Source organism: Sander vitreus, chromosome 8, assembly GCF_031162955.1.
Source record: "Sander vitreus isolate 19-12246 chromosome 8, sanVit1, whole genome shotgun sequence".
Taxonomy (NCBI): Eukaryota; Metazoa; Chordata; class Actinopteri; order Perciformes; family Percidae; genus Sander; species Sander vitreus.
Window position 1 is genome coordinate 8453049 of NC_135862.1, and position 25197 is coordinate 8478245.

The 25197-nt window shown below is 38.1% G+C and overlaps 1 protein-coding gene across 1 annotated transcript in view; it reads right to left on the bottom strand.

Annotated features, from left to right (window-relative positions):
- Window positions 1-25197, bottom strand: part of map1ab (microtubule-associated protein 1Ab) — a 73295-nt gene that overhangs the window by 16582 nt on the left and 31516 nt on the right. Inside the window, exons 3-4 of the mRNA XM_078256629.1 lie at window positions 1634-1716; window positions 114-251 (exon numbers count right to left, since the gene is read on the bottom strand). Coding sequence (XP_078112755.1) covers window positions 114-251; window positions 1634-1716 — 221 coding nt within the window. The remainder of the gene's footprint in view (window positions 1-113; window positions 252-1633; window positions 1717-25197) is intronic.

Below are 25197 nucleotides of genomic sequence, written 5' to 3' on the forward strand. Positions count from 1 at the left end.
CATGTACAGTACCTTTCCTTTCATATTCAACACTGAAAAGTATTCATGAATGTACAGTACACATTTTTCATCGGATTGTTGCTAATTGTTAGAGGACAGTAGATTTGACTCACCCCAGGATCAGCAAAGACACGTGAAAAGGTCTTGTAGGTGAAAACCCCAGTTTGAAGAAGAAGGCCACCGTGATCTGAGCTCTGTCCACTCAAGACCAGAAGCTTATGTCCTGCTGAGTCTGTGACGAGAGACTGGATCTGGGACACACACACACACGCACGCACGCACACACACGCACGCGCACGCACGCACGCACGCACGCACGCACGCACGCACGCACGCACGCACACACACACACACACACACACACACACACACACAAAGAGAGAAAGAGCGAGGAAGAGAGACAAAGGACAGTTAAAGGTGAGACAACATTGCCAAGACGAAAAGAGAAATGCCTGTGTCACTGGCAAAATATGCACTTTAACTGTGTCAAGGTTAATAATATTTGGCAATGAGTTCTCTTCAAAAAATACAGAAAAAGCTAACATCTTTTTATTATTATATATCCTTAACAGATTCAAAGGAGACGATAAGCCGGGTATCTACTCACAATACTTCTTTTGTACTAATATGTTTGTACTAACTAATAGCACCTACAGTTGAAAACAGGCATTGCATATCTGGCCAAATGTATACACTTGTTTTCTTTGATAAGATAGATCCTGAGTTAAATCATACTTTTGCCTATTTTAGACTGTATTTATCCTGGCAAAGTTGTAAGAACAAAAGTAGAAAAATAGGAATATAAACGCATTCTCCAAAGCAAGCCCAACATATTATTTTTGGCTGGGCCCATATAAGTTTGTCACAGTTATACTGGTATTGGCGTATAAAGTATGTTGTTGATAAGTGCAAACAAAATGCAGTACAGAAATGGCAAAGTTATGATAATTTAGAAACAGTGTCTCTATTACATCCGTCTACAAGAGCGCACTGACAATTTTATTTTTTAACTGTAAAATGTTCTGCTCAGTCCATATCTTGGTCAAATATTTCTTTCAAAAATAAGACCTAACGCAATCAACTCACATTGAAATTTAGCAGAATTTGAAGACTGGGTGCTGGATCCTTAATGTGGATATTAACATATAAAAGGTGATTTGGACAGCCCTCTAATTAATTCTTTTTGTTGCCACACGGACGTTTTGGGGCAGGACGCCCTTCTACAGCATTTTTCACCAGCAATCTCAAACAATACTATACAGATGGGCAAATGTTTCTTTAAAATAATTTTACTGGATACCTATCAAAATTGTTTATAAGTATTTATGTAAAAAATAAAAAAAATAAAATCAGATTTCTTTTAAACTCTCAAATATTGATATTGGTTGCAAAAATCATGAATTGGTTGGTTTATAGAAAAAACAATTGTTTTGGTATCATTAGCAAAATTATCATATTAGCAATGGTATTGAACAGTTTCAAACAATGTCCAGGCTTACAAAGAATAGACGAGCAAATGTTCAAGTCAGAAAGAGGGTACCTTTTTTTTTTTTTTTTAAATATGCCACACCATTTGTATGTAAGTGTACATGCAACCAGCAGGGTTGTGTACCTCAGAATATGTTGACATTACCTCTGATACAACGGTTTCTTCTGAAGGGTTGACGAGGACTACAGTCTCTAGGACATCACTTCTGTGGTGTAGAGTTCTTTGTCCTGAAGGAGAAGATGGAAAACATTACGTTGTTGAATAACGCACTTAAGCCTAAGATTCTCCATCAAAGCCTGAAGGTTGGAAGAGGTAAACAAGTTGACACTCAGCCGTCTGGGCTGAAGACATCCAGCTGGACGACGTCCAGACCCCATCAGAAAAACCTCTTTGAGTTAGGGAGATTTACTATACTGCGTTTTGCATCGTATGTGGGACAACCACTATATAGAGACAGGCACTTGTGCATCAACGCAAGAACAAAAGTTAGAATAGAAAATAGGTCACTGATGTCTGTTGGGTGAAGATTAAAATACTTTAAAAAGCTATGAGGACAACACACACTACGTTGAGTCCAATATTTACCCTTGGTATAAGGTATTAAACCTGATTTTATGCTTTTCTGGACACAGACAGAAACATATGCCACTTGCAATTTAGTCCTGGTTGAAAAGGAGTCTGATTTCTAAATTGCAATACAGAAATATAAACAATTATGTGATTAAAACACTAATGCATGGAAATCTACACACAAAAACAAAGAAAATATCACAAAATCATTCCCCATACATCCTGATGCAATTATACATCAGCAGTACTTAATTCCACTCAGTGGTGATGTTAAGCTTTTTTAATTCCTCTTTGTTTTAGCACAGATGCAGGCTCTTATATTAGAGGTCTAATAATAGGGGGATCTCAGTGACTACACCATCCACCGGGATCTTCAGTGCATCCCCTGAGCTTGCGATGCTTCACCATCTTTTAAGGATCTGCGCTGTCAACATGTGTATAGAGGTTTACTCCTTGACGCAGCAGCCGCAGGTTCAACTCCGCCCTACAGCCCTTGGCTGCATGTCATTCCCCCCTCTCTCTCCCCTTTCATGTATTCAGCTGTCCTATATAAATAAAGGCCTAAAATGCCCAAATAATAATCTTAAAAAGAAAAGAAAAATATACTCTAAAGTAAATCATTCTCAGCTTCACTTACTGTGATGTAAAAAGGACTGAGACATTATGAAATGATGAAGGATGATTATCAACAGTTAAGTTGAACAAGAGTTTGAATGCCATTGATAAGAAAAGTAATTTCATACATTTGAGAAGCTAGCATTCTACAGCTTCTATATCAAGAAGGTAAAAGTCTAGACCATCTGTGAGTCAGAGCAAGAAGCACTCAGTAAGTAGCTGTAATATTACAGATGATAATCAGCCATATTATCTGCTTTCAGCTCATGATTGTATTTTATGCTTTCTTATTCTTTATCAAACTAAACAGCATTAACATTATAACAATGATGAAAAAACATGAGCTGAATTGAATCGTTTTATATTCAACCACATTTTCTTCTTATCTAGCAAATAGCTATCCGTGACATTTTGAATAAATAAAAAGTTAAAGAAAAAGCTAATCGATATATTAATCTTGAGCTTATTATTATTCTATTGTAACTGTCTTTTCTCAGGTCTACCCAGAAAAGCTCCTAGGCAACTATAGCTTGTTAAAAAAAAATAAAAAAATAAAAAATAAAGCGGCATGTGTCTGGCCCATGTTGGCTGCTCTGTAAGGCCGTATTTAGGCACATTGGAGCTTTGAGCTAAATCACCATGCTACCATGCTGATGTTTAGCAGGTATACAGTATATGGTAACGTTTACCATGTTATTAATCATTTGGCGAGTTAGCAAGTAAACCTTTGCTAATAAGCATTAGCACTAAACACAAAGTACAGCTGAGGCTGATGGAGAATTGATTTGAAATACAGAATTCAGACCAAAATGATATTTCTGATATACTGTCTCCATTGGAAGCTTTAAGAACAGTTGATCTGATGTTGGTCTGCTGACAGTTGGAGATGTCAACACAAAGCATGAAGAAGTTGTTTCACATACAGTACTTGGAATACCCTGTCCGGTGATTACAGGCATTGTCCAAACCTGACGTTGTTGTTTTAATCTAATTTAATCGTTAATTTTGGGGGCATTCACTTGTATTTTATGCTGGGCTGTAATTCTATTCTTCTGTTCATTTTTCTTGATTCAATTTTAGGTTATTATTTAATCTCCTACTTTATTTAACTTTTTTAAAAATCATAATGATGTGTCTTTTTATACTTTGTGTTTCAGTAATATCATGTGTTTACGCCTGTTCATGTCTTACGTTAAGCAATGCGAATGGCATTTTTTGTTTCAATTTGTAATACGGTAGAAATAAATTAGCATTGCCTCATCTTTGATTTGCTTTATAGTGATTTGTGCTATTGCTTTAACTTTGTAGTTACTTTCTAAATAGTTCTTATCTTATCCTGTTTAAATTCTTCCCTGCAACCTGTGAAGCACCTCGAACTGCAACTGTGTATGACAGGTGCTAGAGTATACAAATAAAATGCCTTTGGCTTGTGGGTTGGAGCAGCAGTAACGACGGCTGAATAGACCATGAGAAGAGTGCCACAGTAAATCAGAAAAACAAGGTCAGAGATAACACTACTGCTACAGGAAAAAAAAACTACTTTAAAAAAACAAGAACACTGCTTGATTGTGAACCTTGATGTTAAATGACTAAGGAGAGAAAGTGAAAGAAAGAAATTTGATGAAAATGATTAGAAAAATAAAATCGATGTTAGACTGGCCCATAAAGTAAAATATATATCCACATACACTTGATAATTCACAGCTACCCACCAAGAGCCAGGTTCTGTCCGAGGTTTCTGCCGTCTAAAAGGAAGTTTTTCCTTGCCACTGTCGCACCAAATGCATGCTCTTGGAGGAATCGTTGGGTCTCTGTAAATTATAGAGTGTGGTCTAGACCTACTCTATTTGTAAAGTGTCCTGACACAACGTCTGCTATGATTTGACACTATAAGTAAAACTGAATTGAAATTGAATTGAAAAATTATTAAAAAACATTCAGAGAGCTCAACTGAAACAAACTAGAGGATGTGGCTCCCTCTGTTGATGTTACCATAGCAACACACTAATGCCCATATGTCTCCCCCTCCCCCCCTGCAGACACACTGCAGTTACCACCATTAATGTGAGATAGAAAACAATTATTTTTTTTTTTTACTCAGCTGACCCCTGCGTGGGTGAGGATGTTGATGGACGGAGAACAATGATACCCGTCACTGATCAAACAGAAAAAAATCATGCTGGTGCAGCAATCAGGAGAAGTTTGAACACTTCAGCAGATCGGCCCACAGACGCGTCCGGTTTCACAGCACGATGACTAAGCTGCGAGGGTGAGCGATGATTTGCAATTTCTTTTTTGCTTTGATACTTCTAACGCTGACAAGAGCAACACACAACAACTGAGGCAACCTGGTCGATAGTGACATTAGAGACGGCAGCTTCAAGGTATTCATTCGTACATCCACGTTCAGAAGAAAGAAGCCCAGAGATACAGAGCGTCCCTTTGACCTCCTGATGTGCTTTCTTTGGGTGAAACAGAGGAGAAGCGACTGCATTAGCTGCCGTTGATGGCTGCCCTGCAGGGTGGCGGCTCGCTGACACTGCGGACTGGTACAACGTGATACTAATACAACAAAGACACTCTAAGTCAGTCTGAAATGCTGCCGTTTCCCCCCTGGGAAGCTGAGAGGAGCTCTCTCAGATCAGGTTCATTTTCACTCCCAAACACAGCAATTGGACGGGAATCTGTGGAGGTGACATTGGTGCACAAAGACTTTAAAAGGTCCTGTAATGCTCAGATTTCAGGATTTTGTTTTCAAATGGTCTGTTACGCCGAATGAGACCATTGCTTTTCATGGCGGTATTCATCAATTGTGCTATTTTGTAAATGAATATGAAGTTTAGAGCTGCAATGATTAGTCAGTAAATCGCTCAGTTGCTCGCCAGACAATTAATCAGCAATTACTATGATAATCTGGTTACACTTTACTTGACGGTATCTACATAAGAGTGACATGACACTGTCATGAACGTGTCATAAACATTATAAACAAGTCATAAAAGTTTATGACATAACGCTTCTTTTAGTGTCATTCGGTTTTTGTCATGACAAGTTATGGTTGGGGTTAGAGTTAGGGTTAGAGTTCATGTGTTCATGATAGTGTCATGTCACTCTTATGTAGATACATTCAAGTGTTACCGATAATCTTTTAAAATAATCTATTGTCGTTATTGTTTAAAATTGAAGCTTTTCTTTGTCCTATTATTATAGTAAAATTTATATTTTGGGGAACGACTTCTTCTTGGGCTCGAGGAAATTGTGATGGTTTATGAGGTTATATAGACCGATAAATAGCGAAAATAGCCTTCCGATTATTCAATAATGAAAATAATCGTTAGATGCAGCCCTTATTAAGTCTTCATCGGTCAACAGCAACAGATTCACATGCAGTAAACCTGCTGATTTTTGGGTTCAAATGCAAAAAATTTGCCTGACTGGGAAGATTTTTGTGTTGTGAATCAAGACCAAGTCCAGTTGTCATGTTCTATCTATAATAACTAAATCTTAATTCAACAAAAAGAATTTAAGAAACAACTTTAAATTAAACATCTTGGGCGACAAACTATAGGAAGGAAGAACATAATTCCTCAATTCATACTCACATCACATACTGATGGACATGGCGAACTGCAAGACATAAGGACACTCAACTTCATACAGTATATAATGTAACATATCACTATTGTGGGACTATGTGGTCCTTAGGTTAGGAAATTTGTTCTTTCCACTTCTTGAGCTTATGAAACTTTTTTTTTAATTAAAGTTTAAAAAAGGTCCAAAATCACCTTATGCTGTGTTTCTAAAAAAGCTGTGACTGATGGTACAAGGTTTCGCCCCACCAGAAGTGACATTTAATCTTAACATTAATTAGTTAGTGTGACATGATCCACACCCTCCTTGGAGGCATGTCTGCTTTGACCTGCGCTTCTAATAAAGACCTACTTATTGCTGCTGCAGAGACGGACTGGTGTCTCTGAGAGTGTTGGGTCTGTAGGCCTACTGAGAGACAACAGGACGTGTAAACTAAGAAGTCAACAGAGGATTTTAGATGGTTGTTTGCAAGTGAAAGTAAAGGGTTAGTCATCCCTCCTACTGAAAAGCAGAAATGAAATGTGTATATTGTTATTTTGTTTTTATCAGTTGTAGTTTTTCTGGACGACTGTGTTATATACTATTAAAAAAGAGTCGGGTCATTCATTGTCAGATGTGGTGTGTTGTTTTATCACAGCCTGTATTTATGTTAATTACTGCAACATAACCCTATACATACCGTATATTGTGTCGATATGTGTTTTAATTACTTTATGCAGTGAAACATTCTGTTTAGAAGCATTTTTCTGCTATTGGCAAACATCATGACATAAACTTAAATGTACAATGAGTGTCCAGTGAGTTAGTGTTGTGTATTCGACACAAATAAATAATAATTCAAATTAATCTTGATTCCTATGTATATTATGTGTATGATGAAATAACTGCATTTCGTTGTCTTTAGTACATGACTTTGTGAAATGACAATACAGTTGAATCTATTTTGATCATCATATTTAAAGCACTAAACACAACATGGACACATTAGCTGTGTTTTGATCTCCACCAATTTCCTGAGGGAAATGTGTTGCTCTTTAGCTGCTAAATGCTCCACGATGTTCACCAGCTAGTCTCTAACTTTGTCTGACTGTCATTTGGTGGTGGGCAGATGGCATACAGTGGGTTTATCAGAGTTTTGTTGCTGAAAACAGCTGCCTGAAAATGAGTTTGATGGGAGTGGTAAGAATCAACCAAAATAGCATAGTTGTAGTTGTTGTACAGTTGAAACTAAATATGTTGGTTATTTATTTATAAGAAAATTAGTATTTTATTCAACAACCTATATCTACATATCAATAGCCATCTTTGTGTGGCAATGACGAAGGTTACATTTACGTACAAGCTTTGGTTTCTTACATACGAAAAAAAATGCTAAATGTGCTCAGCCTAAAGAAAGCTGTCAAATGGGGAAGACTGATGGATTTTTCGCTGACTTAAGTCAAGGTGGGAATCGACTTATCTCTGCTGTGCGTCAGACATGCCTTGATTAAACACATCTCCACCTGCTACAAAGTCCCCACACCACCATGTCAACCTTCAAATGTCTGTATCCTCAAGGCTGGAATCCATGGAGAAAAACAAATGAAAACTATTGCATTCACCTTTTTAAGAAAATTCTGAGTAGAGCTCCTTTAAAACTATTGATAATACTAGTTCCAGGCATATTTTTAAGGAAGGTATTTGTATGTCTACTGCAGCAGAACAGTGATATTACTCTGTTAAATAACACAGTCAAAGTCACCGCTGGGTAACACAAAGAAACCTGTGTGGTATTCATGACAAACATCCATCATCATTTCAGTCTTTGAACCCTGTGCTCAGTAAATTCTAATAAATAACGAGGCTTTTACTGGAAATTACTATTCAATGATGTGAGTGAGCCTTGAGGGCTGCATTGCATACACTGAGATACAAACAGTTAGAAGCTAAACCCTCCAAAAGCAGGCCAGCATCTGTTCCTCAGCTTAAAAGTGTTTGTTTAAACAGTCCTTTTGAAGAGTGCGATGTGGCTTCACTTCACTGGCATCCCAGACATCATCCTTTCAAATAAAGTGACTTTCAGCTAAAGGCATTGGAGAATCTTATGAGAATGTTCACACTGACTAATCATTTCTACTTGCACCATTTTAAAATACCTCTCATTTCTGTGAGAAATTTCCCAGCATCCTTTGTCAGCTGAATCCATCTTAAATACTCTTAGCTTCTTCCTAGGATATCAGTTGGTTCTCTAGCCTGTTGTTTTCAACATCAGAGCGGTGCATATCATTAGCATGTCATTGTGACACATTTCTGCAGTTCACTCAGTCCACAACAAATGACATGGCAACTCAAGTTGGGATTACAAAAAAAACTCCTTCTGCAACTAGACACTTCATTTGTGTAATTTTAGTAAGTGTCATTGAGTGTCAAGGCTTTGAATCCAGAGCTTCTTTGCTTTAAAAAGCATCACGCTAAGAGGGCTAAAAATAGAACACAAAACTTATTTCCCAACTAAGGAATAAATCTAAGTGTCAATTCATCTAATAACCCTTTTTCAGGGTGTAGCCAGTTTTAATGGTGATTAAAACCCCATCGATGATACAATATTGATAGCTGAACAGATAATTATATGCTGGACGATATAGTTTTTTATGTAACATAAACACAAAAAGGACTGCTGAAATTGTGTAATTAAAGTTTGATTACATTTTGACCAAGATATGTAAGTAAAGCTGCTCTTGGGGGAATTGTTGTCTGTAAATTATAGTGTGGTCTAGACCTACTCTATCTGTAAAGTGTCCTGAGATAACTTGTTATGATTTGACACTATAAATATGTTGAATTGAACAGGCCATTTTACAGTTGTAAAAGTGTTATCTGGAGGACGATATTTAATGGTAACACTGTTTCTAAATTGCCTCTAACATACCTTTGTCATTTCTGTACAGCAATTTGTTATTGCTTGTCAGCCAACATATAATATGAACCATGCAGATGTATTGGTTTAGCTCTAATAGTTATGTTTTCAAGAAAAGTCAATGGACTTTTCAATATATCAGAATGAAAAGAAAATATATTTGAAAGGTAAAGCAGGCCATTATTATATAATTTCCACAAATTCCATTAAAATACCCTCAAAATGGTTTGGGGCTATTATCCCTGTACATGGCACATATTCTATATATTCTATATACTGTGAATTTTCCCCTCATCAATATCTTTGCACATCCTGCACAAAATCTTATAGCTTTCTTTTTAAAAGTTATATTTTACATTTTTGTTATAGTATCTTTGACATATTTTGGGCTTATTTTATTGTAATATTTCTATTCTAGATTTATGTTATTGACTGTTGCAGTACTCTGTTTTTATTCTACTTAAACCTGAACTTGACCTGTTTCTATGGCCTGATCCAAATAAGTCTTAATAAATTCCAACATTCCAAAGAAACACTTCGTAATCTACGTATGTGTGTTAACTGAGATCACACATCCGCATGATCCATTTTCTTGACAAAAATAACTTGTGGGAGAGTAGACACTGGATGTCATCCGCCCCGCTTCTGTCAGTTGACTTAAGGATCTTGGAAGTGAACTCTTTACTCTCTCTCGGTCTTTCTGCTCATAACTGCGATGCCCAGAGGAAGGAAGGTCATTTGTCAGACAGAACTCAGTGTTTCTGCTCATTCCGGCTCTTCCTCAGCTGACCTGTTTGATATAAATATCCACGTCTGAACTCCCAAAACGAGAACGCTCTGTTTAAATGCGACTAAAACGGAGCACTGATGGACCGAGGCCCAGCCACTGCACTGCTCCAGATAGCATGTTCCACATTTACAGTGGTAAGTGGGATGGTGAGAGGGTTCAAGGAACATGTAAAACAAGCGGTAGCTACTTCTAGGGAGACAGACTAATACAGTTTAATATGCAGTATTTAACTGCAGTTAATATTCAGTTTAGCAAGTTGTAATATTCAAAGTGGAAACCAAACTTTGAATTTAAACTCACAACCGATGTTACAACAGCATAAGATCAGTGTTTCAGAGCTTAGTTTCAGTACCAAGGACAGCTCCTCTTTCAACTGTAAAACTCATAATTCTAATGTAATGTCAGACAGACAGCCAACATCCTGTTCTAAATATAAAACCAATGAGCTTGATGGTGGATAGTATTATGCTATGAAAGCCATCCACGTCAGCACACACATACAAACAAGGTCAAGGCATTTAATGTTGTTACAATGCAAATTTCTAGCATCGGCCACTGCAGAGAAAAGGTTAATTGTTACAGTAACAATTACTGTAATATGATTTGTCGATTAGCGAAAAAATGGGGTTGATATACTTTGCTTAGCCTGACTTTTCCTTCAAGGGCACACATCGGTACTGCCTCTGGATATAAGAAATAAAGCACAATTTATCAAAATGGCCTTAACTGCTGGCAGTAAATGTATCGCGATAACACAGAAGAATGATGACTCACCTTCCACTTTTACGTGGTTCAAAGAAATAGCCTTATATATGAAACATATACATATATATATATATATATATATGGCCTTTGTAAAAAATTACGTCACATTAATGACAGCAGAAAATAGCCACACACTTGAGGCGGGGTGTGAATTTGATATGCTGGATATAAACTTGCATTTGTTTTAGTATAAGTATATAGATTATATTTGAATGTATTTGTAGTCATATCTTGGTCGTCTCATTCTCATCGTTCTCAGAATTATTCAACCGTAAAATAAAAAGATTTTGCTCTTAGGATGCCAGTTTGGGCTCAACTAACATTGACATTATTTTTTTATTGATTTAGAATACAACTAATGAATGAAGCAACTAAATGTTGTAGGGAACAGTGTATATATAAAAATAAATAAATAAATAAAAAATCTAATCCAAATGAAAAAATAAACAAACTCAAGCTACAAGGAGCGAATGATGAGCATCAGACACACTCAGCTGTCTAGCAAGAGTTTTCATGTCTTGAGGATTTAGCACTTACCACAATACATTTCACACCTTAAGATCTCTGCTGCCACACCCTAAAGACAAGACAATACCTTAAGGGAAGTCTGGAGTGGTGTGGAGAACACTACTGAATGTAAAGGCCCGGACACACAGAGCCAATAATCGGCCGTTGGACAGTCTGGCGAGGTCAGTGACTCAAGTCTGTTCGGTGTGTTCTGTGCCGTCGTCCGTCCGAAGGACCGTCGGCCTTCAATTTGGCTGATTTGACATGTATAATCGGCGGGGCGGGCACTGCCGGCAGTCGGACAAATGACCCATCTGATTGGTAGAGTGCTAACCCAGAAACGGGGAGCGGAATGAGCGTGACTAGAGTCTCTCAAAATCTGACGAAAATCTTTTAAACTGACCTTTGTTGATCTGAAACGAAGACAGATTCAGTAACTGTATGGCCTATTTCTCGCTTAAAATGTTTTCAGAAACACGTTTCGGTGAATTATTTTAGTACAATATGAGATCGTATTCTGAACAAGCCGCCATGACAGTCTGTCTTTGAATTTCCAGAGAAACCAGACCCACGTGACGCGTTCGTCCAATCAGCTGCCGGTTTTAATTTTTGGGTGACATTACAGATTAGCACCACTTGCTGTTATGGAGACGTATTGCGTCTCGTCGCTTTGGTGTGTTCTGAGGCACTTTTTTGACCAATTTGGGGAGACGTTTTTCTGCCAATATTTGGCCGTCGGCTCTGTGTGTCTGGGCCTTAAGGAGTCAGAGGACGGCCAGAGAAAGATCAAGAAGGACATTCAGATCCTGCGTCAAAGACCATCCATGAACAGGTTTATCTAGCAGGACCCTGAACCATCCTTTACATCCTGACACGCCTGCTGCATTTGCTGATCTAGACCGTCAGATGTGGTTTCAAAGCTCTGAAAGCTGGTAAATGAACCTTTGAGCTTATATGATTTTGTTTAACATCTATATACTGCATTTCTATAGATTCACTGAAATGAAATGAAAAGAATTGTTATTTTGCAGCCCTACCTGCTGTTTTCTGTTAAACGTGAATCAAGTAAAATTAAGTCAAGTAATGAACGGGGTAATGAAGGTGAACTGATGCCTTCATATAGCATACACGTCAGATCAACAGAGGCTGATGAAAGCTGACATCAAAAAGTTATTACCCTGTTCTTAATCTCATTTACCTAATGTGAGCTCATTCCTTCTGTCAGACTGAGAACTATTGTCTGAGCTTAGAGATAAAGTGGTGTGAAGTGGGTTGGAAAATTAAAGATGCCGGTACCGACCGGATTGTCTCCAACCTCATCTTCACTCACCAGTAAAGCCATATATCAACTCTTTATTTGTTTTTGTCTAAAAGTGTCAAGTCATTGCTGAGTCACTGCTGAAGTCTGCATTGCAGACCAATAAAATACAGGTCCTGTTACTCTAAAATATGTCAGATCATCCCAATGTTTTCACTGGTGTAAACAGTTTTTATATTAAGTTGTGCATAAATAAAACATGGAAGGTATACTGATTAATTAGCGTACTCTTATGTAATGATATTTAGTTGTCTGCCTGCCATGTTTGCTACCTGTTGTCTACTGAAATTATAAAATACATCTTTGCATAACTATGACTACCTCAGCCCCTATAATCTACCCTCGACAGTTGTAGATTATGTAACTTCTTATGCTGAAATTACTAAATCCACCCCAAGTAACCTCCAGAACACAAACTTGCTCCTTGGACCAAAATCACTGTCATTAGTTCACAACAGCAACAGAAAGCCAGAGTCTTAGTTCCTGATGCTAATCCTGGTCCTGTGATATGGCAGCGCTGCATGTTTGGGCTGCTAAGACAGCTAAAGCCTTTATGCCAGTTATAGTTAGCTAATAGTGTATCTCTCTCTCTCTCTCTCTCTCTCTCTCTCTCTCTCTCTCTCTCTCTCTCTCTCTTTCTAGGAAAAGAGAAAAAAAAATACATATGTATCCGGTATCTACTCTAATCGGTCAAAAGAATTGATAGGAAATATCCAAAACGTGTTCATTGAGACCTTAAGGTTTATTTGTTTGCTTTATTGGATACCCCTTAGCTTCTGCCAAAGAAGTTACTAATCTTCAAGGGGTCCACACATTAAAAATGTCCAAAAAAAACATTAATACTACAATAAAAGACACAGCTATCAGAGATATCAATAAATGGTTAAAATAATATAAACACAAAAAGGCAAAGAATGTGTCAAATAAGCACAGACGAATAACAAATAATAATTACAATACAGCTCCATTTAACTACACAACCAATCCGTAAAATTCATGAAAACTAAGACGACATCAGATATAAAAACGTGTATGTATTCAGTCTGCTTAAGGTACACCTGCATTTGTTTTTTAAAAGTGTAAGCACTTTTTGATTCTCTGATACTGTTTGGCAACTTGTTCCATTCTACAGAAGCCCTGTGCGTAACTGTATGTCTTAAGAAGTTAGTCTTGGCTCTCGAGATTACTAATTGTCGTTTATCCACATACGGAGTGGGATATGTATGTGTCAGAGGTACTCAACAAAACAGATTGCACTTAACTTTGATGTACGATGCAGCAAAACCTTTACAGTGGCATCTTGTAGAGTCAAGTGCAATGTTGGTTTAATGAGTGACTAGATATCCAAACCTCTGCAAAACCTTCAAAAATCAGTTAAAGTGTATCGTATCTCAAAGAAGAAAAGAAAAACTTCCGTCCCTCTTGTCTCAGATTAAATACAGAGTTTACACAAAGCTAATCTTGGCAAATTGTTGCTGATAAATGATCTATTGTTAATGTACTCGGCCAGCATGCTGGTAACTGTAATACAACTGGCTTGCTTAGGGTATGTGTGAGTCAAACTAGTAAATTGCACCTTAAAAACAAGCACTTTGAAAGTAAGACACATCTGAAAACATCCAACAAAAACCTGATAAATGTAAACCTGCAAATAAGGTTTAACTGTTATTGCTGCAAGGACACTGTAAAGGATCGCTCCAAGGGAGTGATTAAGACTGATCAAGCTCTTCTTTCATTTATTAAAACATTTATTAAAACCTACTATTGCAACAGGTGTGCTCACGCTTTCCAGCAATTCACCCTAAAAAATGGGTCTAGTTTAGTTTAATTAGTTTTAATTTAGTCACAATTTAGTCATATTTATTTGTACTTCTGAAAAGTTAAATTCAAAAGCTGCAATAACAGACACAAAAAACAAAGATACAAATTTGTATATGATGATATTACAATTGAGATGTTGATGTACCAACAAAGCATAAAATGATTTGGTTGAAAGGTTTGTTCTCACAACTTCAAATTGAGTTCTTAAATAGCTCCGACTCATTACTAGCATATGAGTCATTAGCGTGTGAATAAGGAGATAAAAAGAAAGAGGAAAGTCAACTGACTGCAAAGTACTTAACTAACTTCTCCAGTCTTTTCAGTAGAACTTTATTTCACCTGATTTAACTCAGGGCTGAAGTATTAGCTCACTAGTTTTTTTGTGATTGTTGCGGGCAAAAGTCCTTGATTATGCGGCGCGTTTTCTTAAAAAATGTGATGGAATATGCGGGATATTTATGCAATTTTATGCGATGAAATTGTGGGAACTTGCAAAAACTGCGGTTTCATCATGGCTTCATCGCGGGGTTTGCAGCTTTTTGATGATGTTCACGTCACGTAATTACGTCACTTCATAACGTTCCCATGGCAACAGCTCTTGTGTGAAGTAAACGCAACATTTTTCAACTTTCTGCTAAGATATATGTGACTTTTTTGCAACGAAAATGCAGGGATTATGAAATCATGCAAGCCCGCATATTTTGCGTGGAAATTTATGCGGCGAAAGTGCGGCGTATTTGAAAAAATGCAGCCCCCGCCTAAATATGCGGACTTTGGCTGATTATGCATTGAATTATGCGATCGCATAATCACGTTTTTCTGGAGGGACTGACTATCATCATGTCTGACACATCAATAAGAAGAAGAGGAGAAGATAGAGGGCAAGGATGTGTCAATGAAAGAGCCAGAGCTCTTTGGTATTTCAGTATGTAAGTTTTTTGTGGCAGACTTAAGCTAGTTCAACTTCTATTACATCAGCCATTCCAATCTCCACCTATTCGTCCGCTCCTTGAAGGGCCTCTGAGCTCCCTTTGCAAGTCTATCATTCAGGCACACACACACACACACACACACACACACACACACACACACACACACACACACACACACACACACACACACACACACACTCATGTGAACACTAATGTCTGATACCAATAGTTTTGGACTGACGTTGCAGATATTAACTATTCATAAATGTGACTATTTTCTAAAACAGATATATTGGCTGATATTGGCTTGATGACAAGATCTATAAATAAAAATGTCAGTACAGAAATAGATATGTTTGAGGTCATTTAAAACACATTGTCTCCATTACATAACTCCTCTCCCAGAGTGCACTGACAAGTTTATTTTTCAACTATAAAATGTCCCACTCAGTATCATCATGGTCGCGATTTTTAAACAACCATATTTCAGGGTTTTCTTAACAAAATAACAATGTTTAAGCATAAAAATTAATATTGACTGATTAGATTTAATGAAACCTTCAAAAATCAATCTAAATACCGGCCTCAAAAACCAAGTATTGGTCAGGCTATTCTAATTGCATGCCCAACATAACTTTATTCTTGTTATTGAGGAAAAGCCTTTGAAATGGCATTCATACCATCAAGGAAAACTAAAAACTCTCAAACAATAATTAAATGTTAGATAAAGATATCGACTACAGTAGAACTAGAAATGAAAAAAATATTTACATAAAACTGTCTGAATTACATGACCAATTAAAATACTAAAAATGTCCTGTTTAGCAGTTAAAAAATAATTTAAAAAAAAAAAAAAAGTTTTTTATGAAGCTGTGGCCCAGATAGAACATTAAGTGAAGATATATTTGCATATGCTGCATTAAAAATGAAGGATCAATGATAGTGCGATGGCATAGTTTAAACACAAACTTATACACAACCAGCTTTAGATTAACACTGTTTGTTGACATACTTGAAGTAATGAATGAATGAATATAATCGGAGTGACTGACCACCCTGAGAGTAAGGAGAAGCATGAAAATGCAAGAGCTGCTGCTAGAAAAAGGCAGCAGCAGGATATTGGCAAAGTGTCACCGTCTTTTAGAGTCCAGTCCACAGAGTGCCAACCATGACATCACTGCTGCCCCCTGTGCTCCCTTCCCACTGTCTAAAGGCCTAAAGTGGCACTGAAAGCAGTCTAAATTCAAACACAAACCCAAACCCAAACCCACACACACACACACACACACACACACACACACACACACACACACACACACACACACACACACACACACTCTAGAGTACAGTATGCTGCCAAAACATCACACTAAAATGTGTCAGAACATCTTTTTCAGGCCACCCCAAACATTTGCCCTCACTGTCTAACAGTATAAATACCCACAGTAATGAGCCTTTTGTGTTCAGGCTGTATCTAGAACAAGAAGTCACATTCAGTTATTTGTCCCAAATGAGCTTGTGTGGCGCAGTGTGTATGTTGCTGCGCCTTACAAAGAGACACTTATATTTTGAAGGGTATATATTATCACGTCAAGTGTAACCCAATTTCTTTTTACTTTTCTTAAGTTTCCGAAAGTGTTGTTAATATGTTTTTATGAGAATAAATACATTCTAGTTCGAATTTGTACAGTTTTAGTATTAAAGGGGATGTTCTGTGTTTTAATAGGAAGTGAAAACATCACATCTTTGTAGAGCAATGTGTGAATGCTTTATTGCTAAAATTAAAAGTGAAATTACGCTGATCTGTGTTGTCTTGCTATAGTGTTGAAAGACTGTCCCACGTAGCGTGGTGGTGCTTGTCTACTATACAACACAAGCAAAGAGTAACTACACAGCAGCGTGTAAACTTGAGAACATTTTACTCACAATTTTGCCTAAAAGAAGAAATAAGTTATGCAAATTTAAGATTTTCTTGCAGCTTATTTTTCACCATGAAGCACTGACATAAACACCCCCACACACACTCACATGCCCACATCTTATTTATTTTTTTAAAAGGACATTCCTCACTGAGGTCTTGCGGTGTCAAGTGAGAGCTATAATGATTATGAAGTGGTTGTCAACAATACGTTGACGAGCAGGGACGTCTCATTCATCATGGTGACCGACACAAGACAGGGTCTCTGGATCAGAGACATGCAGGCAAGGGGGACGACAGAAAAATAAGAGAGTGACCTTCCCTCACACAATGACAGGATATTCAATACCTCAAGGTGGCAAACCCCAAAGCAATGGAAAAGGGAGAGAAGAAGCTTTCCTCCCCTGACAGACTCGAGATCACAAGCTCGAGGAAGAAAAAATCGGAATGGAGAGGTGAAAAAAATGCCATTTAGAAGTCACAGGCTGTTAAATTGGCTGCAGATAGACTGCTATTTGTTTGGAGATTTTTCTGCAGCAGCTCCTGGGTAAGAGGCATTGGCCCTCAGGGATTTACTCTCAGCTTAAGGTGGCTTTAAAACTGCCAGCGTGCTGGTTCAAGTGACTGGCTGGTCGCTTGGTAATAACAGCTTATCAGAAACAACAGCCTTATAGATACGTGGCTTTGCTGATCCAGTCTAATATTATACAGGAGCTTCTCTATTTGAATGGCGATACTGTGATTACAGCACCGTTCCTTGCAGTAGAGGCTCTCAGAGAAGCACAAGCCAATGTAGATCCAAATCTATGACTAGTCGAGCTCAAAAGGAAACTGGAACACACAGCTTCAGCTTTCGCTATTATGTATTGGCTGCATTCAATTCAAAGTAATAATACTGTTAAAGAAGAAAAAAAAAAAAAAAAAGCTGCGTGTTCCAATTCCTTTCTGGGCTCAACTACTAGATTTGGATCAGCGTGCACACAGGCCTATTTCAGGACTATCCAGCTTGGCATGGTGGATGTTTTTCAATCAGCTGTTTTGTTTGCAGGTTTAAAAGTCCGCAGAAGGATTTGAATATTTGAATTGCAAAATTATGTTTTTAATATTTGAAAAACGTAACCCTTATTTAGACAAAACCCCACTAATAAAGACTTGTGAAGGCCTAAGCTACTCCAAGACTTTTGTGTAAAAAGTAGGAGTCTGTCTCAGGTTTGTCACAGCACATAACAAACCAGAGAAGTTATTTCACATTACAACAGGGCTAAGTGAAGGACAGGTTACCATGGACACTGTCTCGTCATTAGTTATTGTCTCTCTCCTCATTTGCATCTCTTGGTTGCAGAGCACATTCAAACCTGCTATGTTCAGCAAGATGAAGGTCTTCGGAATATTTTACACACGGACAGTGTTTTATCTAATGAGTACTTGCTGCCTGTTGTGTTCACTTCAAGCCCAGCAACTCCATAAAATGAAAGCAGTTTTGAAAGCAGTTTGAAAACATTTTTCTGTGGCAACTTAAACTTTATCAAAGGAGTTATTAATTTGTGATGAATGATTAACATTTTTGGGTGACCTCGCGTCCCTTCAACTTGCATCATGCACCATAATCCTAACCTATTTTTCTACATTTACTGTAGCAGAATACTTTTCAACAACCTCCAGGAAAGAATATACACATTTTAGCTCTACAGTGATAACAATATATCTTGTTTAACCATTACATTCTGGTCTAAAGAGAGACAAAGCCTTGCTTCTGTTTCACATTCCCATGAAGGTTGGAAAATGTGAACACCTTATGTTTACCAAAAGGTATAACATTTATTTTCTAGCATTCAAAAACTGAAAACTAGAAACCACAATGGAAAAACATGCTAGCAGAACAGCTACAAATTTGTATTTCTGAGTTGCTTTGTACATCAGTGCAGAGTGCTGGCTCTAGAAAGAAGCCCTTGCTCTTTAATTGAGAAGGGCAGAGACCAACAATAGTACAGTTTTTTTTTTAAATAAATAAATGCTGATGTTAAAGAATAACTCGACTTGGGTCTCCATCCTGAACAAAGCTAATACTGTAAGTTAACTTCGAGTCTGGACTGTTTTGTCGAAATATTATTAAGACTATTATTAAGACTGAACTTTTGAGTTTATAGACCTTGAGTTGGGATTGTTTGTCTTCCTGCTATTTCTAAAGGTCAAGAATTTTAATTTATTTGATTTTTTTATTTTACCTTTATTTCACCAGGAAAGAGAATCACATTGATATTACAATCTCTTTTACAAGAATGATCACTGATGCTTGACTTGGCTCCTTCTTAGATGTAGCCATCAGTTATGATAACACCAAAGAAATCGCTGAGATCTGAAAACATGGTGACATTGCTACAATGAACCCAGACAGGGCAAGAAACAATTAGATAGTAGCAGTCAGAAAATCTGGAAAAACTGGAAACTGTGCACACGCTTAAATACAGCAAGTGCGGTGAGGAAAACTTGAACAAGGATGACAGTTTGGGTAAATATTTAGCCATTTGCTGTTATTTTCTCTTCCAAAGAAGTTTGGCTAAATGCAGCATGTGTTGCAAATAGCTAACAAGAGAAACAAAGGTTCGCATTTACACTGCCTATACGTTCCTTGGCTTGCTGAGGTCCATCCCTTCAGAGTCTGGGTGTGTCAGGCACATTGATACACGGTGGCACCGCTGTCTGTCAGGGGATGGAGGTTGGGGTCCTCTGGGAACAACTCCTGATGGAGGGATCAATGTTTACTGCTACTCTTCCCCTTTGAGGGTGGAGTGGAACAACGGCAGACACTGAGGCAGCACCTCCGCACTCCGAGCCCAATATGGCTGCCATCAGCATGAATTGCCTGCCTGCAGTGTGACTACTCTCTCTTTGTCCTGTCTTGTGTGTCTATGCCTGTCTGTCTGTGTTAGTTATATCGTTCTGCCTTGGTTCAATATGTTTGTCAGGCAGTCAATTCGTACTGTTGTTAGTCCTTTTTTCATTTTTTTTCCTCCATTTTGACTCTAACTCTGTGTAAGACCATCTTCTTTCCCTCTTTTTCTTGCTTTGTCATTCAGACTCTTCAATCTTTGCAGCTTTCACTAAGTCATCTCGCTCTCCATTCCAAAAAAAGCTGCATAATGATGTTCCTTACACTCTTTCGGTTCTTACATCTATCCACCTCTCTCTATTTCAGCTCTATAACCCAGGGGAGTAGAAGGAAAAAGAGAGAAATTTAACAAAAACATTAGTTTTTTAACCCTGTGTGTCCCTGTTTCTGATCTACTGGCTAGTGGCTGTATGTTTAAGAACTTAAAGAACTCGGATTATATTCTCTTCAGAAAAACAGGGACCCGAATTTCAGCAGGAGGTATTTGGAAAACGGAGGGTGGGGCGAAGGAGTTCGTCGCATTGGTCTGCAGAAGAGTTGAAACAGTCTTTTTACATAAATATAATAAAAACACAGCATGGCTATTTTCTGCATATCTGTACATCTCTCTCTCTCTCTCTCTCTCTCTCTCTCTCTCTCACACACACACACACACACACACACACACACACACACACACACACACACACACACACACATGCAGCAGGGACAGCTTGCTAAAGCAGCAGAGCAAACAGGGAGGTGTGAAACAAAGACTGCTCACTGCTGCATTCTCTGAGCCAGAACCTCCCCTCTTTTCTCTCCATTATTATCGACAAGTCCTGAGACTCTCGCCTCAGTACCTATTCTCTTTGTACTCCTCCTTTGTCGAAGCCAAAATAATCTACAGACATTTAAGTTTTACGTGGCGGTGATTGTGATTTGTGCCTGCTTGATATTTATGTAACTAGCACTATAAATATCACGGGGAGACAGGATTTACTATATTGTGACAAATTACGGAGAAATGATCAAGATGCTGTTGCTCGGACAAAGGTACACCTCGCAAGGGTTTGACCAATGAGGCTTTATAAGAGTCAGTACCAATATTTATGACTGCTAGCCAGTGTTTTGTAATGATGTTTTGCATGTTAATGACAATTTTCATGCCCCCAAAAATACTAGTGCAGTACTCAGTGTTTCGTCTGACACAGCAGTTAAAAATGGAACACTGAAACTGTCCTTTGAATGCTAAAATATTACAGGCAGGTCATCTATCTATCTATCTTCCTGAAGGTGGGGTGACCCAATAGCAGAGGAAGGTCTAGAATGCACTACCAAAGAAATTAAGACCTAAAAAACTGAATTTTAACAAAAATATGAATACATATATGTAGCTAGTTACTGAATGATCATATAGCAGTGATCAGGAACTGATGTACTGCTGTCACACTCTAAATATAAAGCATACTGTACATATACAGTACAGTATAATATTAATTCATGAGATGAGATGCTGAAAAAAGCCAACATATGTTATTGGAAATGCAGATAGCCGACATCACAATCAGGATCTCAAATTAACACCATTTAAATGGTGTTTAAACTCTGATAGGCAGCTACATTATGACAGTAACTTTGTCTACGTTGGTCAATGTACACTCTCTCTGACTGTGAGCCAATTAAATCAAAGCAAAACAGTGATCCTATAACAACAACTGTGAAGCTGTACTTTGGCACTCAGATGCTTTGAGCTTAATGCTAATGCTAATGCCAGCATGCCGACCAGGGGCATTGGACTGGGGGGAAAAAGGGGACTGAGTATATAGGGCCCTCATGTGAGAAGGAGGCCCACAAAGGTACTAGAATGACTAGCCGTGAATGTGGGGAGGGGTCCATAGAGGATGCCTGTGTGCATGGTCCAGAATTTTGTAATACGCCCCTGATGCCAACATGCGCACAATGACAAAGTTATCATGCTGATGTTAAGCAGTTATAATGTTTACCATTTTCACCATCTCAGTTTATCTTGTTAGCATGCTAACATTTGCAAATAAGCACTGAACACAAAGTACGACTGAGGCGAATGGGAATGTCCTTAGTTTTGCAGGTCAAAAAACAAAGTATTGGACAAATTAAAAATCTGACCTGATGGAAAGGTTACAGGTTCACCAAAGATATAACAATTCATCCTGTGGGGGACTTGAATGTGTGTGTCAAATTTCACAGCAATCTATCTTATTCACTCAAAACCACAAATGTCAACGTTATGGTTGCGCTGGAGGAAAAGTCATTGAATCCTAGTCTATATCCTTGACATTCCACTTCTGAGATTGCTCTGTTGCGGCCGGAAAATCGGAAAAAGATTTCACTCACTTAGGCCGGATATCTGTTGCCTTGGGCTTCCTTTGTGTTGGCATTTTAAACTCTGGTCGATTTATGAGGACTATGGTTAACCTTTTCTCAGATCTCTGCAGGGTAAATCCAGACAGCTAACTGTCTGTCCAATCTGAGTTTTCTGTTGCACGACTAAAACAACTTTTAAAGGTACACATGTTCTACCTAAACAAGTTCCTTCCAAGCCTATTTTGCAGCAGCACCGCGGCTTTTCTTCGGTGACGATTGTGATTGGTTTAAAGAAATGCCAATAAACCAAAGCACATTTTCCTCCCATCCCCGAATGCTGTGTAGAGTAGCCAGACGCTCCTCCAACGCGCTTTGAAGGAGGGTCTGGTAAAGCGAGACTAATTAATCCAAAGTCATTAGGATTTATCGTCTGGGAACCATGAATGTCTGCAAAACGTTTTATGGCAATCTATCTGTTAAGATATTTCAGTCCTTTACAAAAGTGGTGGACTGACCATTGACACTGCCATCCATAGAGCTGCTAGCGTACGTCTACATAAAGTTGTGTGGTCATTTTCAAGCTACTGTTGTACTGTACTACTAAATTAAACTAAGCACTATTTACATGTGCCAAGTTGGCAACACAAAGCATCTGTGAGGCCACCAAAAAGGTAGAAAAATATATGTCCAACTAAAATATGTATCTTGAGCTTTGAAGTTTTGAGTTAAACCGCTAATCTATTCTCATCTCTACATGAATCACAATAACTGATTCTACACACATAACAGCACTGAAAATGTGTAAAATGACGAATGCACGTACAGACAAAACATATAAGGGAAACATATATCCAATACCGTCAAAACATGGCATGTTTTAAATGGCACAGCTGGTATGGTATATCTTAATTAAAATAACTGAACTAAAAATAACTTTTTGCTGGTATATTAGTTTGCCAGCGTTTGTTGGATGAGCCAAAAATATTTTTTTGGACATAGTCTACACAGTGCAGACAAGTTTTTGTCAAGGAAATGAGCCGAGGCATAGTTAGGCCAGTTTCCTGCATCTGCTTTATAATGTTCTCCCAGTCCATCTTACAATTCAACACACTCCTGGTGTCTCTGAACTACATTTCGCCATTTAGCTGATGCTCTTATCTGAACTGAGCAGAAAGGGAGTCAGTGTCCATCCCCCCAAAAAACCTTGCTGTTGATGGAAGGTGGCATCAAAGCCACGACTTTCCTGCTAGACGTCTGCCTCTCTTACAACTTGACTACCCTGCTGGGCCTGCGGAGCGCAGATAATGGCAACTGGACAATGTGCTTTGTGAGACAGGTGTGGGGGGGAAATGAAACGTCGCACCAAGTTGGCAGTGATAGAAGTAGAAGTAGTGGTGGTAAAGCAGTGACGTAAAGCTGCATTAGCTGATCACTGGACTTTGTTACATGCAGAAAAAGGCAACAAGTCTTTTCATCAATTCACTGACCCAAAAGGATCGCTCAAAGTCCAGCTGGAATGCGAGAGAAGCTGGTTCAAGCTGATTTCAAGCGCTGCCCTCCAACTGCATTTTTATTATCAAGTTGGCCACTTATTACAAAGCCATCTAATGTTTCATTCGCATTCAAGCTTTTATTCAGTGACATAAGACGGCTAATACTTTAATAAGACGACCTAATGAAGTACAGAGTGGTCTGCAACTCAGGCTTTGCCAAGTGGTGCTCAGGGACTCATAACAGCTTTGGGTGCTTTATAATGGTCAGTGGTTAAAACAATTAAGATATATTAAATGGGATGGAGTTGTGTGTGTGTGTGTGTGTGTGTGTGTGTGTGTGTGTGTGTGTGTGTGTGTGTGTGTGTGTGTGTGTGTGTGTATTTCTATCAATGAACTAATCTAAAGAAGGTCTATGCCCTATTAAGCTGCTAATCTAAGAGTGAGTGAGGTTTATTGTCTCTCCATCAACAATCCCAAATCCTTGCAGTTTAACAAATAAGCACCTTCTTGAGTAGCCAAGAGTTAGTGATTTGAATTGATGTGGTTGAGTCGGATGAGGCAAATTTTGGTGGAATAGTAACAGGATTAACAGAGTAACAGCAATTGGTGCTTTCACAAAATATTTACACAAAGGAATTTGTGATAATTAATGATCATTACCGTGGATATAATGACTAAGTGGGTAAAGCCAAATAATAGAAAAGCTAAAACAGTCTGGTAAATTCAGAACATTACATCACTTTACTGTAATGCAGCCTTTAAAACCAGGAAAAGACAACACTTGTGTCATATTACGATATTATGATATCCAAAATTTAAGACGATATCTAGTCTAATATATTGATATCGATATATTATCGATATATTGCCCAGCCCTGGATGGTATGCAGCTTTAAAAGCACTTCTACAGTAGGTAATATAATAGTATTGTCATATTTTCTTTGTACCCGTTTGTCCAGAAACAGCAGTAACCTTTTGATTTGGCCAGATGTAGCAGTTGTGAATTTGATGCTCAACTCAGTGGCACTTCATCAGTAGATGTTGATAAAACATAACAGCTACTCATTCATTTATTTTATTTTCTCCATTGAGATTTCTGACTTGTGGTTTAAAATATGCCCTCACCTTTATGCTTCAGCTGCTCCATTAACTGGAACATGAGTCAATGTCTTGAGCTATAGAGAGTCTAAAAATCATACCAGCAGCATCAGCACTCCCTCCAGGGCTATATCTGTTTCAAAACTCCATTATGCTTTTGTACTATAAAAAAAGACTCA